At 38.5% G+C, this 22,441-nt stretch overlaps 1 protein-coding gene across 2 annotated transcripts in view; it reads left to right on the top strand.

The window, feature by feature from the left end:
- The window catches only part of rnls (renalase, FAD-dependent amine oxidase), a 68,956-nt gene extending 66,187 nt beyond the window's left edge, over window positions 1-2,769 (top strand). For both annotated transcript variants that reach the window (XM_079801105.1, XM_079801104.1), the window contains exon 7: window positions 1,886-2,769. In XM_079801105.1, coding sequence (XP_079657231.1) covers window positions 1,886-2,038 — 153 coding nt within the window. In that variant the 3' untranslated portion in view covers window positions 2,039-2,769. The remainder of the gene's footprint in view (window positions 1-1,885) is intronic.
- Window positions 2,770-22,441: the final 19,672 nt, after the last annotated feature.

Below are 22,441 nucleotides of genomic sequence, written 5' to 3'. Positions count from 1 at the left end.
TAGCAGGGAATTCACAAGGAACTGTCGCAACTCTGCCGATTCGAAAGGCCGCTGTTCGCCAGCTTCTTTGTTTTCAAGTAGCAAGCGGAACCGCCGCAACTCTCCCGTCATTATGTTAAGCCCACGCACCGACTCTATACACGATGTGATTGGCCTGACTAGAGTTTGGTTTTTCCTGCTTGCAAGCCAACGGAGAGTTGCTAGACTACCCTGGCTGCAAATTATATTTGCTGCCGTCTAGATTTATAGGCTAGCACAGTAGTTTTTTTTTTCATGATCAGTTTAGAATTTCTGTACCTCACTAACTACTCGTTACTTCATAAAAAATAAAGAGAAAAATGTGCACGCACACACACACACACACACACACATACATATAGGGGCATAGGTGGTTCAAATCATTATAGAATAAAATTTTATAATTACAACTGAACTCAACTGCCAGTGATTTCCCTGCATTGTCTGTAGTAGCCCTTCAAAGAAAACGTGCTGAAGTTTTGTGACAATGTGTCACAGATTCCTTAATGCATGCTGTGTTTGGACGATCGGCAAAAGTTATTTTCACAATAAGCTGACATTTCAATGGATATTTAATTCATATCTAATTAGTTTCTGAAACTAGTTTGTGTTATGTTGACAAATTAATATTTTGTAAAATGTTGGACAATTCACCCTACAACCCACATGCAAAAACTACCTAAATTGCATGGACTAAATTACATATTTGGACTTTAAAACAGCAAAATTTAACAAAAGGTCATGATTTGGGACAGTTTTTTTTACATACCTACAATAATTGTGGAAAGTAATTATCAAATGTAAAAATATAATTTGGCTCAAAAAAAAACCAGAGGGTGCACCTCTGGCGCAACCTTCTTTAAATGCCTTTACTGCATTAAATATGGATGGACAGTCTGTCCATCATCCTCTCTTATTGTGTCTTATAGATAAACTAAGTGAAACTCTATTTTACTTCAGGCAAAAAAGTATCTCCACAAAAAAAACACTGTCTTTGTAGGCTGGACACCATAAACCGCAATGTGGTTTTCCTGATATTGAATAAGCCACCAATAAATGAAGACTTTTTCCAACTAAAAACTTTACTCTAATTAGTTTTACGTTTTTAATGTGCCACCACATTCAGTTGTCAAACCGGCCTGTTTGGCAGCATTTAGAAGTGTGCTGTATTTTAGTACTATCATGCACACAGACCGACTCCACGCTTGCAATCCTGCCGTTGATATCTGTGATGAGTTGAGGTTATTCAAAACATAACAATTGACTACACCCTCATAGTCACCAACCAGATATATAGTTATATTTCTGTTGATGAGGAAAGAGATAAGAGAGAGAAGCCTGCCTGTAAACACTGTGCTGATTGAATTGAATTTTCAAGAAATGACTGTAAAAACTTTCAATAATCATTGGTTTCAATGCATTCTATTACAATTGTTTACAGAGTCTGTAAGATGCTTAATTTAGAAGAAAGACAAAGAAAATAAAGTAATTAGAAATTATCTTAAGGAATATAGTTACATATGTATGTATATGTACATAAAGCTGCTTTTTATAAGAAGCTTCTTGGTTCTTTGCCTTCTTGAGTATCAATGACATGAAATAAACAGTCCAATAAACATATCCAGTGTTATACTATGCATCACCCACAGAAATGTTCCACATAGTGTTATGAGCACAATACTTTCAGTGTGCATTAATTTGCATACACACACACACACACACACACACACAAAGATGGAACATGCTTCGGCCTTATTCACATTTTTTAGGACACTAAAGGTTAACGGCTCTGCTCAATATCAGGGTAAAAATGAGATTGCATCAGTTATTGGACGTCCACTCAATTTTGTTGTTGTTCTCTAATTAGGTGACCAGATCGGTGGCTGATTGCCCAGGGCAGATGACACTGCTCTCCCAGCCTCTGCTGGTGTGTGGGGGGGACGGCTTCACACACTCCAATTTCGACGGCTGCATCGAGTCTGCCCTGAAGGTCTTTGAGGTTCTGAAGTCTTCTCTCTAAAAGGGGGGTGGGAAAGAACGCCTTTATTTTTGGTTTTTGTTATGGAGGATGGCACATTGATTTAGATTTAAGCCCCTCCCTGCAGGAAGATGGATGTACTGCACAAAGCACAGTTGATCTGTCTCGCCGGTGTCTGCAGACATGCATTTTGTTACAAAAACCAATTATACCGTCTGTGCCGGATGCTGAGGATTAGAGGACAACAGAGCACTGTGCAGGTTCAGTTGTTAAGGAGGCTGATGCTTCATACTGGCTTTGACACATTGTCTTAAACTACGGTTTTCTGATGTGTAGCAAACATTATGTATGGGTTCAGGTATTCTCAACCATTCTCCTGTGATTAGTCTCAGATTAATAAAATAATGAAAACATTCTTGAATGTGTCTCTGTACGTGGGTAGTTGACATTCTGCGATGTGACACTATACTCCTTTTAAATATTTTATCACAGTAATTATTTTATTATGGTAATTATTGTACAGTATATGTTTAAAGTTAAACAGTTAATGTAAGAAGTTTGGAACAAGTTGTGGGTGAGCAAATGATGACAGAATTTTCATTTTTGGGCGAAATATCCCTTTAAGTGAGAATTTTTTTGTTGTGAGAAATAAAGTAATAATTGTAAAGAAATAAGTTAAATAGTTAAATATGAGATATACAGTCATTTCGTAAGATAAGCTGCCACTGTGAGAAATAAAGTCAGAATTAGGAAAAAATAAAGTTGGTTATTGCAAAATATAAATGCAATTATATTTTGTACTCTGAGGTGCAATGGGGTTTTCATACATTCATGGAAATTTAACCTACAATTTTGCTTTTTTTTTTTTTTTTTTTTTTTTTTTTTTAAGTATGCATCAAGCACTCTTGTTTAAATGTGTTGTTTGCTCTGGGTTTTTGATTGCATAGCCCAGAACAGCTCAGAGATCATTTGTGCAAATCAGACCCATCTTGCATTTGGTTGTTGAGTGCAGGAGTGGGGGGAAAGTTGGCCCAGCTCGGCTGCCACCCCCTACTGTTCTGTGTACAGTAATTCTGCTTAGAGGAGCGAGAGCAGCCATTGACCGACTTGTGCAGCTTAGTGCTGCTGCATCTGGGCCATAATCTGGGACAAAATGTTTGGCAGCCAGTCTGGAGAGAGAGTCAGTCATAATCCAGCCATAATTACGGCCGGGTGGGCCCGGGGCCCACTGCACAGCTGGGCCTACCTCATTCTCTTTCTTGATCTCCCCCTATCTCTCTTTCTTTATCAGTTACTCCCCCACTCCAACCTCCTGTTCTCAGTACTAATATTAGCCTCTGTGCCCTTGCCAGGATTATATTACTCCCCTCCTGAGATACACCACACTATCATCAATACAGAGTCAACAAATCATCTTAAGATGGATGGGTTAGACTTGCGTACATTTTGCACTGACCGAGCATCCAATGACTTGTGATGGGGGGGGGGGGGGGGGGGGTTCTTTCTCTTTTTTAAGACAGTTGATAATTGATAGGTTTTAACCTGATTCATTTTAATCGCTTTTGCTTTAATGACAGCAGCACTCGAGTCTTCACAAGTTTTTTCAAACCTGATGATCACGTTCTTCAGCATGATTTCAGAATGATCCAAAGAGCATCTTAAGCTTCAATGGAAGGAATGGACTTGTATGATTATTGACTTAGTGCAGAATATTATATATCTGTAATAAACTTTGTTTAAAATGTTTCAATATCCTAAAACTTTCTGTTTTTTTCCATGTTTAAATTTGGTTTTAAGTCTCAGATTTTTAATCTAGTCTCATACTTTTAGACCCCACTGTATATATTGGTATATTTTTTGAATATATTTTATTTGTGCCCTGCTTTGTAGAGTTTGACCATGTGCCAGTGTGATTTTCCAATATAAACTAATCATCCATGCCTGCCAAGTTAAAGGGTTAGTTCACCCAAAAATGAAAATAATGTAATTTATTACTCATCCTCATGCCATTCCACACCCGTAAGACCTCCGTTCATCTTCGGAACACAAATTAAGAGATTTTTGTTGAAATCTGAAGGCTCAGTGAGGCCTCCATAGGCAGCAATGAAATGTACACTCTCAAGATCCATTGATGTAAACATATTTAAATCAGTTCATGTGAGTACAGTGGTTCAATATTAATATTATAAAGCAACGAGAATATTTTTGGTGCAACAAAAAAAAAACTAAATAACGACTTATATAGTGATGACCGATTTCAAAACACTGCTTCATGAAGCTTCGGAGCGTATCGATTCAGTGGTTTGGAGCGCCAAAGTCACGTGATTTCAGCAGTTTGGCGGTTTGACACACGATCCGAATCATGATTTGACTCACTGATTCGATACGCTCCGAAGCTTCATGAAGCAGTGTTTTGAAATCGGTTATCACTACATAAGTTGTTATTTAGTTTTTTTGACGCACCAAAAAGATTATCGTCGCTTTATAATATTAATATTGAACCACTGTACTCACATTAACTGATTTAAATATGTTTTTAGTACATTAATGGATCCTGAGAGCGTAAATTTAATTGCTGCCTATGGAGGCCTCACTGAGGATGAACAGTCTTACGGGTGTGGAAGGGCATGAGGGTGAGTAATAAATAACATTATTTTCATTTTGGGGTGAACTAACCCTTTAAACAAATAGCAAATTTGAACAAGAATTCCATGTGCTAGTTACTTTCAGCAACATGTTGGAAAGGCAAGTCATCAAGTCATCACCAGCATGTTCTGATTTTAAAGGAACTAAAAAGAAAAGGTTATACAGATAAAGCTAATCCTTTCCACTTTATTATATATGAATATCAGCCTTTTGTATGTGTTCCTCTTTCTCTAGCTGTGCAGGTCTGATCTGCTAGAAAGAAACAGAGAGCGGGAGAGAGAAAGAGCGAGGCTTTACTCTAATGGATACATTATTCATACAAGTCATCCTGCAAGGAATAGAGCTCAGCTGCCTGGGTTGCAAAAGCCTTGCCACAATGTTGCATCAGCCACCTCGCTTTCATTAATACGCACATTACCGTCTAGGGCTCTTTGATCTTTTTTTAGCAGTCGATAAAAAGAATGGGCTATGGTAGAACACTCCATTGCAGGGTTGACATTGTTAGTGATTTAATTTGGGTTGAGGATGTCCGTCCTAACAGACTGATGGACAGGCGTCAGGGGTGACCGTGAGCCCGGTGAATGTTGTGCCACTCTCACCGGCTGCTCCTGTGCCTGGATGGATGACACAGTCAGGCAAAGCCTTTGTTTTGCTGCCAAGACTCATTTCAAATGTTCCCCTGACTCCTTTCGCTTCTTACTTTCATCCCTGTCTGAAATCTTCTTGCTCTCATTTTCTTTTATCCTCTCTCTTCATCCCTGGTGACAATTCACATGCTCACGACGGTTCTTCCAGACTCTTTCTCTTCCCCCTGACTGTTCATTCCCCCCTTTTCTAAACACGCATGCTGTAAAGCCACAGAACCCGTTGCCGCAGACACAAGGATCATAGCTCCACTGACCTATTTTTATAGGCTATCCTGATGGAGCGTGGCTGCTGTGCATTCTGGGTATCTGATTTGCATTTTTGCAAAGTCACTGGCAGATGGCACCAGAGCTTGACGAGACAGCAGTAGGCTAATCCCTACCCAATTGACATAGACACACATACAATCCTTCTCGGCATCATACACAATCCCATCCCCCAAACTGAGGCAGATGAATGGCAGTCATGTGTGTCCTCTTTAGGTAGACCCCCCTAGAGCCGGCTGAAAAGCGCTGGCATCATATCAGAAGTGCTTAGGCCATCACTCACATTGAGAATGGGAAGACTTTTGTAGCTGGATTCAAGGGCATCACTAATAAGATTCCCCTCCCCCCCCCCACCCCCCCCCCCCCCTTCATATTTGGTTAGAGGGAAAGATGTTTTCTGGGAGGAAATGAAAGGAGATAGTGCCTGGGTTTAGGGATATGAGGATCCTGTGTATGTGTGCGTGTGTGTGTGTGTGTGTGTGTGTGTGTGTGTGTGTGTGTGTGTGTGTGTGTGTGTGTGTGTGTGTGTGTGTGTGTGTGTGTGTGTGTGTGTGTGTGTGTGTGTGTGTGTGTGTGTGTGTGTGTGTGTGTGTGTGTGTGTGTGTGTGTGTGTGTGTAGCGGCAGACAGGAGATTGGGATGTTTAGACTCCTCTCCCTCTTTCACATCTCTAGGGAGCTCTGGCTTGTTTAATTAGAGGGGTGGTGCCATGGGTAATGGGCGCTGACGTCATCGGCCCCTTCTTCTTTCTCTCCAGCTTCCCCTCACAGGCCCAACAGCATGGCTTTCTCAGCAGTCAATATGCCCAAAAGCTCTCTATTGATCTGGGAGTAACGGCTTCACTCACATAGCAGCAAACTACCCTTAGCTAAAGGCTGAAGTACACTAGATGACTTTTACACAGTAATTGTGATGGCACATTCAGTCATTTAGTGTATGATGTTCCGTTTTTCTCTGTATAACCATTTACAATTTTAGCAAGTGTATGATGGCTAGTGTTTTCAAATCCGTTCAGATTTTAAAAGTTGTGTACTGTATTACAGCATAAAAGAAACCAACCTAGGCTCATTGAAAATGTGCACCTGTGGTGAAATTTCTGCAAGATTATATTACATTGCTAACTGCACATTTTTGTACACTTTCTAAGTGGAAGTTAGTGGCAATAACAGAGTTTTCAGTTTAAAGGGTTAGTTCACCCAAAAATGAAAATTCTGTCATTAATTACTTACCCTCATGTCGTTGGACACCCGTCAGACCTCCGTTCATCTTCGGAACACAAATGAAGATATTTTAGTTGAAATCTGATGGCTCTGAAAGGCCTCCATTGGCTCAATGCACTTTACACTCTCAAGACCCATAAAAGGTACTAAAGACGCCGTTACAAAGTCCATCTCACTACAGTGGTTCTACAATAACCTTATGAATCGGCGAGAATAGTTTTTGTGCGCAAAAAAACCCTAAATAACGACGTATATAGTGATGACGATTTCAAAACACGGCATCATGAAGCTTCAAAGCGTTATGAATCAGTGAGTCGATTCATGATTCGGATCGCGTGTCAAACCGCCAAACTGCTGAAATTTGGCGATCCAAACTGCTGAATCGACTCACTGATTCATAACGCTTCGAAGCTTCATGATGCCATGTTTTGAAATCGGTCATCACTGTATAAGTCGTTATTTAGGGTTTTTTTGCGCACAAAAACTATTCTCGTCGCTTCATAAAGTTATTGTAGAACCACTGTAGTGAGATGGACTTTGTAACGACGTCTTTAGTACTTTAGTTAATGGGTCTTTAGAAACTTTAGTTAATGGGTCTTGAGAGTGTAAAGTGCATTGTGTCAATGGAGGCCTTTCTGAGCCATTGGATTTCAACTAAAATATCTTCATTTCTGTTCCGAAGATGAACGGAGGTCTTACGGGTGTCCAACGACATGAGGGTCAGTCATTAATGACAGAATTTTCATTTTTGGGTGAACTAACCCTTTAAGAGATTGCACTTTGTGCATTGGAAGCACTCAAATGTCTGTTTTGTATAGCTACCTCTGTAAAACAGGAAGTTATTTATTCATTTTTTCAGAAGTTGTAGCATATTCCTTTTGTAAAGCTACAGAACTTGTTTGACTCAATGTTTTGTAAATTTGAGCCATGTGTTTATTAAGGTCTTCAATAAAACTAGATGAGAACTTAAATATTCCCAGCACTTTGTGATGTAGTGCTTTTTTACTCTTTTTCATCAAACCGCAGTTTTTGCAAGTTCCCGCAATTTCATCACATAAAATTGCATAAATATCCCGCATTTTCCATCGCATTTTTTAAGAAAACGTGCTGCATAATCAAGGATTTTTTCCCGCAACAATCACAAAAAAAAGCGCCATTTTTCTGGAAGGACTGGATAGGCGACGCACGGACACGGTCCTTGTCCTGCTTAAAATTGCTTATTTCTCTGGATTTAAACATTTTGGTTTGGGATAATGTAAGTAAAAAAAGTCAACAAAATATATAACATTGCTCTAGTGGTTTTTGGATATTTTAATCCAAAAATCATACATATTGTGCCTTTAAGTAGCAAATGAGAATCGCTAAAATTATTGAATATATTTTGAGACAAATGTCTTCTTAATGATCTAACGATTCAGATAAATTAAGTTGGGTGAAATAATCATCATATTTATAATGAAACCATCATATTAATATGATATTAATTATACAGTTTATAATAAAATAGCATTTATTGTTACTACTGTAAATCTCCTTCAATGCTTTGAGAATATTTACTTTTTTAAATAATTTTGTTTCTGTATTTTTTAAATATAATTTTATATTGACATATTTTAATGACAGTATGTTTATTGAACAAAAATATGTTTTTATCAAATTAAACAGAAAATTTACAAACGTAGCTAATTTTGCAACAAGTTTTTTTGAACAAGTATTAACTTAGAAATTATTAAAAACATTATTTTAGCTAAAGTATTTGTATCAATACAGTGTGTCTTTTGCTCGTGCTGAGTAAAAAGCCCCCCTCACCACCCCATACATTTATAAGATCTTTATACAAAATAAACCACTTTTATGATTTATTTTCACACACTGTTGCTCCATAAATGTTCAATACAAACATGTATAACATTTATATTTCTGCAATCATACACTATGGGAGTAGTGAAAAGCATATATTTTCTTAAAGTGTGCCTTTAGCCCTGTTGTATATGAAAAGAGTAGGAGAGAAGTAACCGGATGAGCTGCTACTTCCGATGAGATTCTGAAGTGCATATGATGGATACTTTACTATCCCTTGAGGCCATGAGAGATGAGTTGTGAATGGCTGTGAAGCGACACAAATAGCACCTTAAGTCAATAAATAGAGATTTAGCGATTAACATGTAGCATTAAACTCAACGAAAGCAAAGGCAACTTGTTTTTTAAAAAGCCAGGTTTCTATCACAACTTCTCAGGACTGGTAGCAGTATGCCAGCGTCAATCTGGTATCAGCAGCTGCACATTAAACTGTCATTTCTGTCCTCTGTCCTGCCCACAGACTGGCAGAACGCTAGACATCAAGGTGACTTGAGTACAACCCATCCAACTAGTGCAAGCCTCCTGCCTGGGCTCTTCTCAGGAATTGTTTTGGGAGTGCAGAGAGTCATTAACAACCCTTATGCTTTGCGCAACACTAGCAGGATCCACGCCATCTGTAGCTTGTGAAATGGTGCCACACCAAAAAGTAGGCTTTGTCAGGGAAATGTGCATCCCCATAGGATGTAAAAATCACAAATTGGATCTCTTTAATATCTCAATTATTTCAGCAGTGCAATTCACATTCATTGTATTGCTTTATGCTCATACAATTATCTTTTTTATTGCTTGCATTTTTATTTCTCCTAATCAGTGTCTAAAATTAACTTTTTATTGCACTTTTGTTCCTCATGGTGACTAAGGAAAATTCTGCATATATATTGCCACATGAAGTTCTGAAGGGGAAAAATACTCTATATAATATTCTTAAAATATCCCCAGGGGCGTAAATTTCATCTAACAGTTGGGGGGGACAATAAACATGAAATTTCTCAAGAGCAATTTTTGAAGGGGACACAAATAATCCAGCCAAAATCGTACTTGTAAGGATATGTGTACCAAAAAAAAATAAAAATAATATTATATATATATATATATATATATATATATATATATATATATATATATATATATATATATATATATATATATATATATATATATATATATATATATATATATATATATAGTACTTATTTGGCGTTTTGGTGTACTGAAAAATGATCTAATGTCCGTTTTTCTTTTATCTGTCATTTTATCTGACCAACAACTCAAAGCGATAGTTGTTTAAATACGATTAGGTTCACCACGCAGTCATATTATAATTATTCAATTATCTTGCGTCCTCCACATAGTATTTTATACTTGATATTCAGATATTTAGATAATTCAACTGCAGCAAGCCCTCTGATCTGCCACTTATTATCATAGTGAGCAAAACCCTACAGCCGTGCGCATATACTTTCGGATTATAATTAGCGCCAATTTTTTGAATTTGGGGGCGGGTTGCTTGAATTTTGGGTTCATTAGCCTATTATTCGTAATGAAAAACACAACAACAAAACAGTACAATGACACAGTCCCTTAAATAGGCGCTTTTACATTTCGCTTTGAAAGCAAATCATCCGCGATCATCTTGTCTGTCAGCTGTTTGCTCGTTCGGCTCGTGCTGTATTGAGCAGACACGTTCAGTTTTTAATTGCAGTGTCTGTTCTCTAACTGAACTAAATTATTTTATAACTATAAAAACGAAAACGACGGTGGCCCGGGGCGGTGCCACGGTGGGCAAGGGATGTTAACAGTGTTTTGCCTGATCTGTATTAAAGAGAAAAGAATCATTTCATCTGATGTTTAAAGTGAATAAAATAGCCTCGACAGCTACTTACTGGTGTTTCACAACTGCTATCTGAAGAGCTTTGTTCTCTCCCCAAACTTGTGTGGTAGTTTTTACGGGTAACGTTAGTTGAGGTGCGCGGTGGATCAAACCACTCTGGGGCTAGGGGGGACTCAAAATGTTTCTAAACTTAAAAAGCATTTTTTTTGTCCCGTTTGCGTTTGTATTGTTTTAGCACGTACACATTTATTTTAAGTATATATTGTTATATTATTTACAATACTCAGCATGGTTTTTAGGGGGGGACAGCCCTCAGATTGGGGGGGTCCTGTCCCCCCCGTCCCCCCCGCGATTTACGCCCCTGAATATCCCCAAATCCTGTGCGTCTTGGCACCAGATCCCGAAATGCATATTTTTGAGTAGTTGAAATGGTGAAAGTTTTACTGTAGCTTCAGAGGTCTGGTTGTGTTGTCATAAGCATTCTCAGATCAGAGAGCACGGACAACAGATGGGCTCGGAGCTCCAGCATGTCGGGGATGGACGGACACTGACCACTGCCCCTCAGGAAGTGATGGCTCAAAGCCCTCTGTTCAGTGCTGACGTACAGCCCAAGCTGTACAGGAACCTCTGTAAAGATGAACAGATCAAGAGCGCACAGTGCTACCTTTGGGAAGATGCTGAATCAGTGGTTTGTATGAAACCATGAAATGGGTTTTGCAGTTAAAATAATATGTGCTGGAGGCTGCGTTAGAGGGTACATGCATGGTATGCGCTTAATGAGTATCCGTGCATAAGAATTGGACTCAGACGTTATGTAAGAACTACGAAAACCAGTATGAACTCAGTGACAGGTTAAGTGCATGTTAAGTTCCCTAACTAAGAGAAGAGTACTGAGAAGACTGGTTGTACATGTACTGCGGCAGTGGCACACCCTAACCCTTAACTTCTAGGGGAAGTGTGCACACTCACTCTCAGGGGAGTGGAGTCATCTCACACACACGCCACTTAATGTCTGTGAGCTTGAAATGGCACATGCCTCTTTCACTGACTGCAGCCAGACAATTTTACTCATAAAAGTTGTTTTGTTTATTTTGTACCCCCATTTCATTTAGTTCCAGGGCAATCGAAGTTTATAGTTCCATTTTTTACCAGCCCCTGTTCAGAAATGCATTAGCTTTATATTAGCTTAAAATAAAGTAAGACATGTCAGTGTAGTTCAACTGTCCCGATATATTAAAATTAAGAATATTGGTTTAGGTTATAAAACGGTATAGTCATGTGGTGCAACTTCCCAAAATAAATACCTTCAAATGTATTTAAAAACTTTAAATGTTACTATGTAAAAAATTGAATATGTGCACACTAACTAAATGGTATGTGCTCATCAAAAATGTTATAATTTTGGATTTATTATGAAGGTTACACATGACATTTTCGAAGTCATTAAGTTAATTCATTAAATTAAAACTTCTTAAAACGGTACAAAAGTTGTTCTAAACTAAATAAAACCAAACTTCGGGTGCATTTTGCCTTTATTAGACAGGGAATTATATAAAATATTTTTTTTTTTGGGGGGGGGGGGGTTAAGGATCACCCACCCATCATCTACTTAAATTTCCTGAAATCAAAAGAAGTTGGCCTACCAATGCGGCCGGAGTGCACTGTTCTCAGACATTTTACAGTCTTTCTCTCATTAATCAGCTTTATAAAGGGCCTAGAAGGAAGAGTGCGTTATTTGGCCAGAGCCATGAGCAGGACAATCGAACGCTTGGCTAAAGCCTTTTCAGCTCAGATTAGACCAGTGCTCTGTATTATACACAAAAGCCCTCCCCTAGTTGTAAATCTGTTACAGCTTTGGACTTTAGACTGCAGAAAAGAGGGCAGAAATCTGGGAGAGCTGGCACGAGCACTTCTTCTCATTTTGGGGCTGAGTGGGGGAAGGGAGAGCAAGCGAGAGCCTGGGAGGCACAGCCAATCAGATGTAAGGACACGTCTGTTGCTTTGTTTTGACTGGTCACACATTTCCCATCATTTTCCTCTCCTCAATGCCACAGAAACATTCAATATTCTCAGCCTGGTCTCATATGCGGTGTATTATTCATTTAGATGTTCAAAGGTATATTGCTTTCGATAGAATGGAGCATGTATATTGCATTTCAGACAGCCTTGAGTATATTAAACAGTCAGACGGAGTCTATGGAGAAGAATTCAATCACTTCTGTTCAGTCTTATAAAGTTTTTTGACACTGTCTGAACTCATCTGAACTCCATCTGAAATCTGATGTACTTGTTTGTGTTTGAGTCTTTGATGAGAATAGAAACTTCAGTCTGAACATTGTACACATTCTTTGAATACATGTGATTATGAGTACTGAAAATATGGATATGGATAATGTTGTTTTGGTAATTAACGTGATGGCAGTGTAAACTCTTTTTACACAAAATTGATATCTCAAACTACAATTTGGAGAATTAAACAGCACAAGTTGTATCAAAAATGCAAAGGATTGTTCAATTGTGATATAACGGGTCCAGACTCTTTCTCCATCTCTCTTTTCCTTTCAGATGATGATGCAGTAATAGGAAATATTAAGTGGGTCAAAGTTTTTTTTGTTTTTTTTCTCGTCAGGATCTCAGTTTATTCAAAAACACATTCAAATGTGAATACAATGACTCATACATTGACCTCCTGATGAGCATGTTTTCATTTTTTATCTTTATTTTTTGATATATAGGGATTTTAGGGTTTCATTTGGGTTTTTCTTCTTTATGATTTTGTTTTACTTATGCACCATAGAATGAAGAAAAACCCTAATGAAGTTAATAATTCATGATATTTATTTATTTCTTTTACTTATTTTACTTATTGAATATGAATAGATATTCTTGAAAATAATTATATGCTCAAAAGTCTATTCTTGAAAATGGTATACAAGTTTTTCAAAAATCATATGAAACCAACATGAACACAAAAAGTAAAATAACTGTTTAACACTAGATTTCATTAACCAAATCAAAACAGGCACATTTAGGCCACTGTTGGGTAAACATAAAACATGGCCTTTTGCTCAAACTTTTGTTTGTTTTCTTTCCCTTTGCAACAGTAATGTTGCCATAGATATGGATGTTGTGGATTTGTCAACAAATGAACAAATCATGGATTTTCGGTCACGGACTTTCTCGTTGTCACATTCAGAGTTTGTTTTTGCTTTAAGGTAATGCTACACGGGGTAACTTTTTGAGTAATGTTGCAGAACGATGTGGCTTGGGCACTTTCCCATTGAGAATGGGCAGCAAATACTTTAGATCGGTCGTCAACCCTGTGTCTCACCTCATTGCCCATTGCTCAAAAAGTTGCCCTGTGTATCATGACCTTTAATCCAGTAACTGGAAAGTTGCGTGCAGTCCAACATCACCGGACTAATTTGACAAATCTTCACGGTACTTTAGATCATGATTGAAAATGTAGACAGCAACAGGTCTGGGGGGGGGGGGGGTTTTCTAGTGTGTAATTAGTTCTGTTCTCTTCCGTTCCCTACCTGTTTGTTACCATAGGCTGTTTTGAGTGTTTAGGCGTATTTGTAGTGGTGTCCTAAACCATAGTGGACGTTATTGAATGCACTAATTCAATCCCACAATGCACCACAATAACGATTATAAAACTGATGTACACTCAGCGGCAAGAGAATACCTATAATGCACTGTGATGTTGCGCCGAATTCACTCATTTTCATTCACTCCTTCAAGTGGACTATATTAGTGGAGTAATGTAGGGAATAGTTAATGAGTGTATAGGGAGCAATTTCGAACATAACAATAGTTACACATTGATTAGAGTACCCATTTCAGGTTGGCCTTGTTAAGTTTCCTCGTTTGGTGTCTCTATTTATACTCTCTGTTTCTCCTTAGTCTTTGCTCTGGTATTAGTCGTATTTTGTGTTTCTCCTGCTATTCTCTAGTCTTCTGTTGGTGGATTTAAATAAAAGTTTCCCTGGATTTCTACTCCTTCATCTTGTGATTTTAAACTACGCCACACATTTTTTGGACATTGAATGGGATTTCACAGTACACCTCTACTGTAGCTACTGCTTTTTGGTTTATAGGTCAGCAAAAGGAGTCCCTTTTTCTGCACAAATTTAAAGGAAAAATCTACATTTAAACCTGGTGAACTGTGTTAAACAGAGCTGAAAACAGTCAAATTAGGTGAACTGTATGGCAATTTTAGGATAAAGAATCTCACAGTTACAGTAATTTTTGGCATAATCCAGTACAGAGTTTGCAAAGCAGCACAGTTTAGATACTCCTCAAACATTATGGTTAGGGATTTGTTCTGAACCCCATGCTGTTAAGAAAGACACATTATCGTCATGGAAGTAAAGTAATTAGGACATGTAAGGAGAGTGGGGGATTGAAAAGGAAAGAATGCAACAGCATGAGAGGGAGAGAGACAGAGAGAGGGACTGTATCATGGTTTACCCGCTGCAGTGGCAGGCTGTGGCCTGCAGACTCTGGGGCTTTTATGGCTGTGGGAAAGGCCAGGAGGTCACCCAAATTTCGTCAGACATCATTTTTTTTTAGAGAAAGCGATTTCAGCATATTTTTTCCCTCCACATGCCGTGTTTACTTTCATCCACTTCCCACTGTGTGGCTCCACTGCAGTCTGGGGAATATTCGCTCTGCGTTTGTACACCCCTTCCCTGCCTTTGCCTTTGGCTTGAGTGGGACGAAGTCTATGAACATTCAGGGGCTGCATTCACACAGAACCTGATGGTTCTTTTTTAGAATGACACGTACATTTATGTTGACATAGCACGGTTATGAATGATATTCTGTAAATTAACTTAAAACTGAATTGAGAGTGAGTTCAGTTCACCCTGTGATGTGTGAACGGAACCCAAATATAGATTTTTAGATTAATCATGATCTTCATTTTAACGATTGTGATACTGATACTTAATATCCCAAGAGCAATCTTTTACTTTTATATCTGTGACAATGTGGACTCTAAGCCAGTTATTTGGAATGATGTTTTATTAGCAAGGTTTGGGAGGAGCATGTTTAAGTGATCTACCCAATCAGTACAATTGGAAGCCTATATACAGTGTGTGTGTGTATATGTATATATATATATATATATATATATATATATATATATATATATATATATATATATATATATATATATATATATATATATATATATATATATATATATATATATATATATATATATATTAATATATATATATATATTAATATATATATATATATATATATATATATATATATATATATATATATATATATATATATATATATATATATATATATATATATATATATATATATACTCACCTCCATTCCTCGACAGTCTTTTCTGCATTCCTCCGCCACCCTGATTCCTCACTCTTGGCTAGTTCCTATCCCAGCCAGGGACACGAGGGAGTACTCTGTGTTCGGGCACATTCTGAGCTTGGAGCCCTCCCCCGGACAGCATGACAAATGCGCATACTCTTTTACTCTATCTAATTATTTGTAAGTGTGTAAGTCGCGAAGTGAATCAAAAACGAAGGACTCTTATGAGACGTTTTTTAAAGAATAGTTCAAAAAGACATGTTACCAAAAAGACATGTTTGAATCCCTCTGATATATAGCAGGGGTGTTTTAGCCTTTTAACCACTACTGGGACACAGGTCAAAAATGTGTCAGAATATTTTGTTTTGTTTCATATAATCGATTGTAGGTAAATATCCACCTCATCTGGTGCTCTTTTGTCTTATGAATATTCAATATAATATAAACAAATAAATAAAAATAAAATAAAAAACAGGGAAAATTATTCTCAGGTTGCAATATGGCAATCTCCATTGTGAGACAAGGATTTGTCAGTAATATTTTACAGAGGCACAGCGATATTTCACTGGAACTTGTGCCGCAGTAAAAAGTGTCTAACAACGCCCCTAATTTACAGAATTACATTTATTCATTTGGCAGACACTTTTATCCGAAGCGACTTACATTGCATTTCAGTTCTAGCCTGGTCTTACCAGACTCTCGTACATTTCATTTGTACAGAGAGTATGGCCACTCTCCATTGACAAGCATTTACTTCCTTGAAGGCTGGTACTCTGTTGAAGTTTAAAACTATTGGATCTGCCCAGAACCACTCTGGATCTGCCATAACCAATCGCTAATGTTTGGTCATGACTTATGTCATGCGCCGTTCGCCTTTTGTTTCTCACATGGAAGAAAAGAAACTGTGCAGATTGTGCACGCCACCTCAGTGATAAAACCTAAAACTTGTGCATTCGGATTGTAATTTATTCACAGTGGAGGGGAGAGTTTTGTGATCGGGAATGCGATCATGATAAGAAATGCTGCCGTTAATAACGGCCCAATTCAAATGTTTACATGCTTTTCTTCTTTTTATTTTTTGAGCGGTGATGAAATATATTGCTCTTGTAAAAACTTGCCAGCATTTAAAGAAATACAAGTCTAGAAATGCATCCAAATGACAGCGAATCGCAACCGTACGGTGCTCTGCAGTGGTCAAAAAGGATATAAACAGTGAATTTTGAAATTATATATTCTTGAAAACTCAGAGATGTGGATTCAGACAGCAATTAAATGACAACACGACCTTGGTGTTTGTCTAAAACAGTAGGTAATTCGGCTCTGGATTTTTACGCGGGTGGTATGGACGGCAATAAAATTACTGACTAGCCCCTGTAAATGATGACAATACCTTCCGACCCCACAAGAAACAATAACTGTCCGAATAGGGCTTCAGCCAATTCCTTCACCACTAACGGAGCGAGCTGGAAAATAAAACTTTTCCTGAACCCTGTGGGGAGGAGGACCACAACATCATGGCCACCAACAAGACTCAGCAAAGATTGTTCTTGCTCTGGCTTTAACTTCTGGATATTCGGCAGCGGTGCCACAACGGAATGAATGAACTACAACAGAAACTAGCGCACAACATCAACGTCATTGTTCTCAGCCACTCCCTCTGTTCACTGGTTGGACCTGTAAAAATTTGTTCGGAGAAAACCTAAGAATATACCGCAGTCCCAGATGGAGTACTGAAGGAAAATTAATATTGAGCGGAAATACGCAGGAGGGCGGATCCAGGCTAGATCAGTTCATGTATTCCCTGGGAATGTGCATTGTTAGCTCTACTGTTTAAGCACTGATAAAAATTACTCAGTGTGTGATGTAAATGTTTCATAAAAAAACATGTAATTTCTACTCGAAAAAGTTAGCTCAGACAAGAATTTAAAAAAACTATTGTGCACCAAGTATTGAGGTCCGTTCAGGTACTGCGTTACTAATGTAGATATGGTGTCTATATATCTATTGTATTATTTACTTAGATGTTTCTAAGTAAAGCATACACTTTAAAAGCGTGGTTTAATTCAGTGTTATATTGTTTGAGTAAAAAGTATTACAAAAACCAAGAAATTATTAAAACTTTTACTGGCTAAGTTACAGTTACTTATTTTATTTTTAGAGTTTACTTAATTCCATATGTGAAATTTACTTAAAAATTGACGTGCAAAAACCTTTATTAAGTAAATTTTACTTATTGTTTGTTTTTGTTTTTTCACTGTACATGGATACAAGAATATAGCATTAGCTGAATCAGAATCTGAATCAAAATGGATTTGAGAGATTTTGAATCTAAATAGAATTTGGAAAACTGGAATGATACCCTGCCATAATAAAAAAGGTGTCCCACTTGGTAGAATACCTCTTCTTTGGTGTAATGATGGGACTGAGAGAAAGACTACTGGCGTCCTGCTGCCTTTTTTGGGAAAAGAAAGAAGTGGTGATCTTAAGTTTCATAAGATGGGACATGGCTTCAACTTGACTGGAAATCTCATTAGCAAACAACTCAGGAATAACAATGTGGTCTCTGGACTGTAAAAGTCAGGAGAGAATCAAAGAGATTCTTCTCACTCCACACGCCAGACCCTCTGTTTAGAGCGCCAAAGTCCAGCTATGTTTCTGATTCCACATCCCCCATGGACATTAATATTAAAACAATCTCCCTCTCTGAGAAGCAGCATTAATGACCGGCGAAGTAATTATCCTTACGACAAACCACAATCTTGACTTTCTCAGCTCATGTGAAGACAAGCGATGAGGACCCTGCGACCCAGGGACTGATTATACTCGGAAGAACCGTGTAGTGCTTTGATCAGTCCTGACTTCCTGCAATGATGAATCTCTCGTTTGCTCTTGTCCCACGTCGAGGCCTGGATGGAAGTCTTTGGGGGCGTTAAACAAACAGCGGTTCAAGCGGCGGTGGGGGTAATGGAGGCGCTGAGCTTGGAAAGAGAAAGCGAGATGCTCAGCGGCTGTTTTGATGGCTTACACAGATGTTTGTCATCCCTAAAGAGTGGAGGCTTTCCCACCTCTGCCCCTGCACCTCTCACAGGCTTTCGCACCTGAGAGCAAGTGTGTTCATGTGTAAGAATAAAAGACAGAGGACAGGACTGGCCATCGAGCTGTGAATGATGGCAACATGGGGGAGAACAGCCACAGGGCGTCTGGAAAAGTGGGTTAACCCGTATCTGGCCCCACTGCCTCTGCTGGGAAAAACCGCACAGACCTTTACAATCAGATACACGCAAAAACTCATAAACACACAATAACATACATATGCTGTTTTATTACTTAAAATCAGGCTGTTCTAAAAGAAGACTAAGACTGTATACTTATTTGCATCGTAAACAATGTGTGCGATTTTGGAATTAGTGTGTTCTTCATATATTGTAAAGAGTATGACTGTTCACTTAAGAACAACACAATTTATTTTAAATGCAACAAGTGAATCATATTGTACAGTAAGAAAAATGGAAGTCGATTTGCTATAGGCTTATATTTAACAATGTTATTAAATTATTTGTGTTTTTAAAGATTAACTTTAAAGCTGCACTATGTAACTTTTCCGTCCACTAGAGGTCGCCTATTCGAAACATAGGCGTATTTTTATGACGCCATGTTTGAGCGCAGAATCTTGGGACATGTGATCTTCACCTCATAGCCGGTGGAAAAGAATCGGGATAGGACTCGGGCAGAAATCATGTTCATGGATGTGATTCGATTGCTCCTGTCTGCCTGCTGTGTCTGTTGTTCTGTAGCTCAAGTCTGTAGCTCTGTAGAGCCTTGCTTACGTTTGAATCTTTATTTTGATATTTCCTCTTTCTTCTACTGCTAAATATAACTTACTCATCACCATACATTGTTTAAAAATTGCCTATCACATTAAATTTGACATCGCTAGCTTTTAATCTAAATCACCATCACACGTTAGCATTTCGCTAGCCTGTTAGCTTGTTATCTCTGCACCCGGGTCTCCCTTTTTCATAACTTGGATTAGTAAATTGTGTCCAGCAAACGATTGTGGTAAGTGGTAAGTTGGATTAATCAACAAACACGGTAAGTCATGTCTTCTCCTGTCATTATCACCTGCACTGCATGTCGCATGTTTAGTGTAGGCTTCTCCGCTAGCGAACAGGGCTTCACATGGGATAAATGTAAGGAGATAGTTAGGCTGACGGAGAAGATTTCAGAATTAGAAACACGCATCCATACTTTATCTGAGAGTAGTGAGGATGTAACAGTTTTAGACACTGATTTGGATGCGAATAGCTTAGTGAACTCTGTACATTCTTCGGTTCCGGCTGCAGGGCCCTCGCAGCAGGGAAACTGGGTAACAGTGAGGCAGCATAGTCGCAGACCAAAGAACCGCTTTTCCGTTCCAGTTAGAACATCAAACAGGTTCTCCCCTCTCAGTGAAGCACCCACTGAGTATCCTGTTGAAAGTGCCCTAGTCATTGGCGATTCTATTACACGGAACGTGAAGATAGAGACACCAGCCACCATAGTCACTTGTTTACCGGGAGCCAGAGCACCTGACATCAAAGCAAATTTAAAAGTGCTGGCTAAAGCTAATCGTAAATTCTCTAAGATTATTATTCACGTCGGCACAATGATGTTCGACTTCGCCAGTCGGAGATCACCAAAATTAACATTAAAGAGGTGTGTGAACTCGCTAGTACGATGTCTGAGGCTGTTTTTTGTTCTGGACCGCTCCCTGTAAAAAGGAGTGATGAGAGAGACTATGAGTTAGCAGACTATCATCACTCAATGGCTGGTTGTCTAAGTGGTGTCTGCAAAATAACATAGGGTTCATAGACAATTGGAAAAGTTTTTGGGGCAGACCTGACCTGTTGAAGAAGGATGGCATCCATCCCTCTTGGGGTGGTGCCGCTCTTCTCTCTAGTAATTTGGCACATAGTCTTAGAGCTAAACCTTGACTCACTAGGGCCCAGGTCAGGAAGCAGACAAACTGGCTAAACCGACCGTCTGCTAGCTGTCTCACGTTACCGGAGTCAGATAAATCCCAGCACATAGAGACTCTTTCACCTAGATATTATCATATAGAGACTGTGTCTGTTCCCCGAATTAGTAAATACAAAAAAACATCAAAACCATTCAACAGTAAAAATTTAATTGACGTCCAACAAATAAACAAAAGATATAATACAGATGAACAATTGATAAAGCTTGGGTTGCTGAATATTAGATCCCTTTCCCCAAAAGCGCTTATTGTTAATGATATTATTACAGATAATAATCTAGATGTGCTCTGTTTGACAGAAACCTGGCTAAAACCTGACGACTACATTACCTTAAATGAGTCCACCCCCCAAGATTATTGTTATAAACATGAGCCGCGTCTGAAAGGTAAAGGGGGAGGGGTTGCTGTAATTTATAATAATATCTTCAGTATTACTCAGAAGTCTAGTTTCAAATATAATTCCTTCGTTTTCACCTAAAGTTTTGGTGCTTTATGTAACGCTATGTAGTGTACATGATAAAACCCGTTCAACATTTGTGTTAGCTACTGTATACAGGCCACCAGGGCATAATACACACTTTATCAAAGAATTTGCTGATTTTCTATCAGAGTTAGTACTGGCCGTAGATAAAGTACTAATTGTTGGTGATTTTAATATCCATGTAGACAACGGAAAAGACGTATTGGGATTAGCATTTAAAGACACACTAAACTCTATTGGAGTTAGGCAACACGTGTCAGGAGCCACTCATCGCCATAATCATACTTTAGACCTAATATTGTCACATGGAATAAATGTTGATACCGTTGAAATTCTGCAGCAGAGCGATGACATCTCAGATCATTACTTAGTATCATGTATACTTAATTTAGCTAAGGTTGCAAAGCCGCCCCCTCGCTTCAAAAATGGCAGGACAATCACTGCCGCTACTAAAGATTGCTTTTTAAATAATCTCCCTCATCAGTATCATCTGCTCAGCATCCCAGATAGTATAGAAGAACTCGATGTTGCAACAGAAACTATCGACTCTCTCTTTTCCAGTACTTTAGACACAGTTGCTCCTCTGCGCTTAAAGAAGATTAAAGAAAATAGTCCAACGCCGTGGTACAACGAGCACACCCGGGCCCTTAAAACAGCAGCCAGAAAAATGGAGCGCAGCTGGAAGAAAACAAAATTAGAGGTATTTCGTAATTCGTGGAAAGAGCACATGATCACATACAGAAAGGCCGTAAAAACTGCTAGATCTGCTTATTTCTCAACTCTCTTGGAAGAAAACAAACACAACCCAAGGTATTTATTCGATACAGTGGCTAAATTAACCAAAAATAAAGCTTCAACTTCTGATGATTGTAAACAGCACAGCAGTAATGACTTTATGAACTTCTTCACATGTAAGATTGATAATATTAGGAACAATTTTTTAACCATGCAGCCGTCTACTACAGCATCACATCAGACAGAGCATTGTAGTGTCACTGAGGAAAAATTACACTCATTCACTGCTATAGGAGAAGAAGAGTTGGCTAAACTCGTTAAATCATTAAAATCGACAACATGTATGCTCGACCCTATACCGACTAGGCTATTAAAAGAGATGTTACCAGA

This window comes from Gobio gobio (genome assembly GCF_949357685.1).
Source record: "Gobio gobio genome assembly, chromosome: 20".
NCBI lineage: Eukaryota > Metazoa > Chordata > Actinopteri > Cypriniformes > Gobionidae > Gobio > Gobio gobio.
The sequence above is the reverse complement of the archived record's forward strand: the minus strand, read 5'-3'. Positions and strand labels throughout refer to the sequence as shown.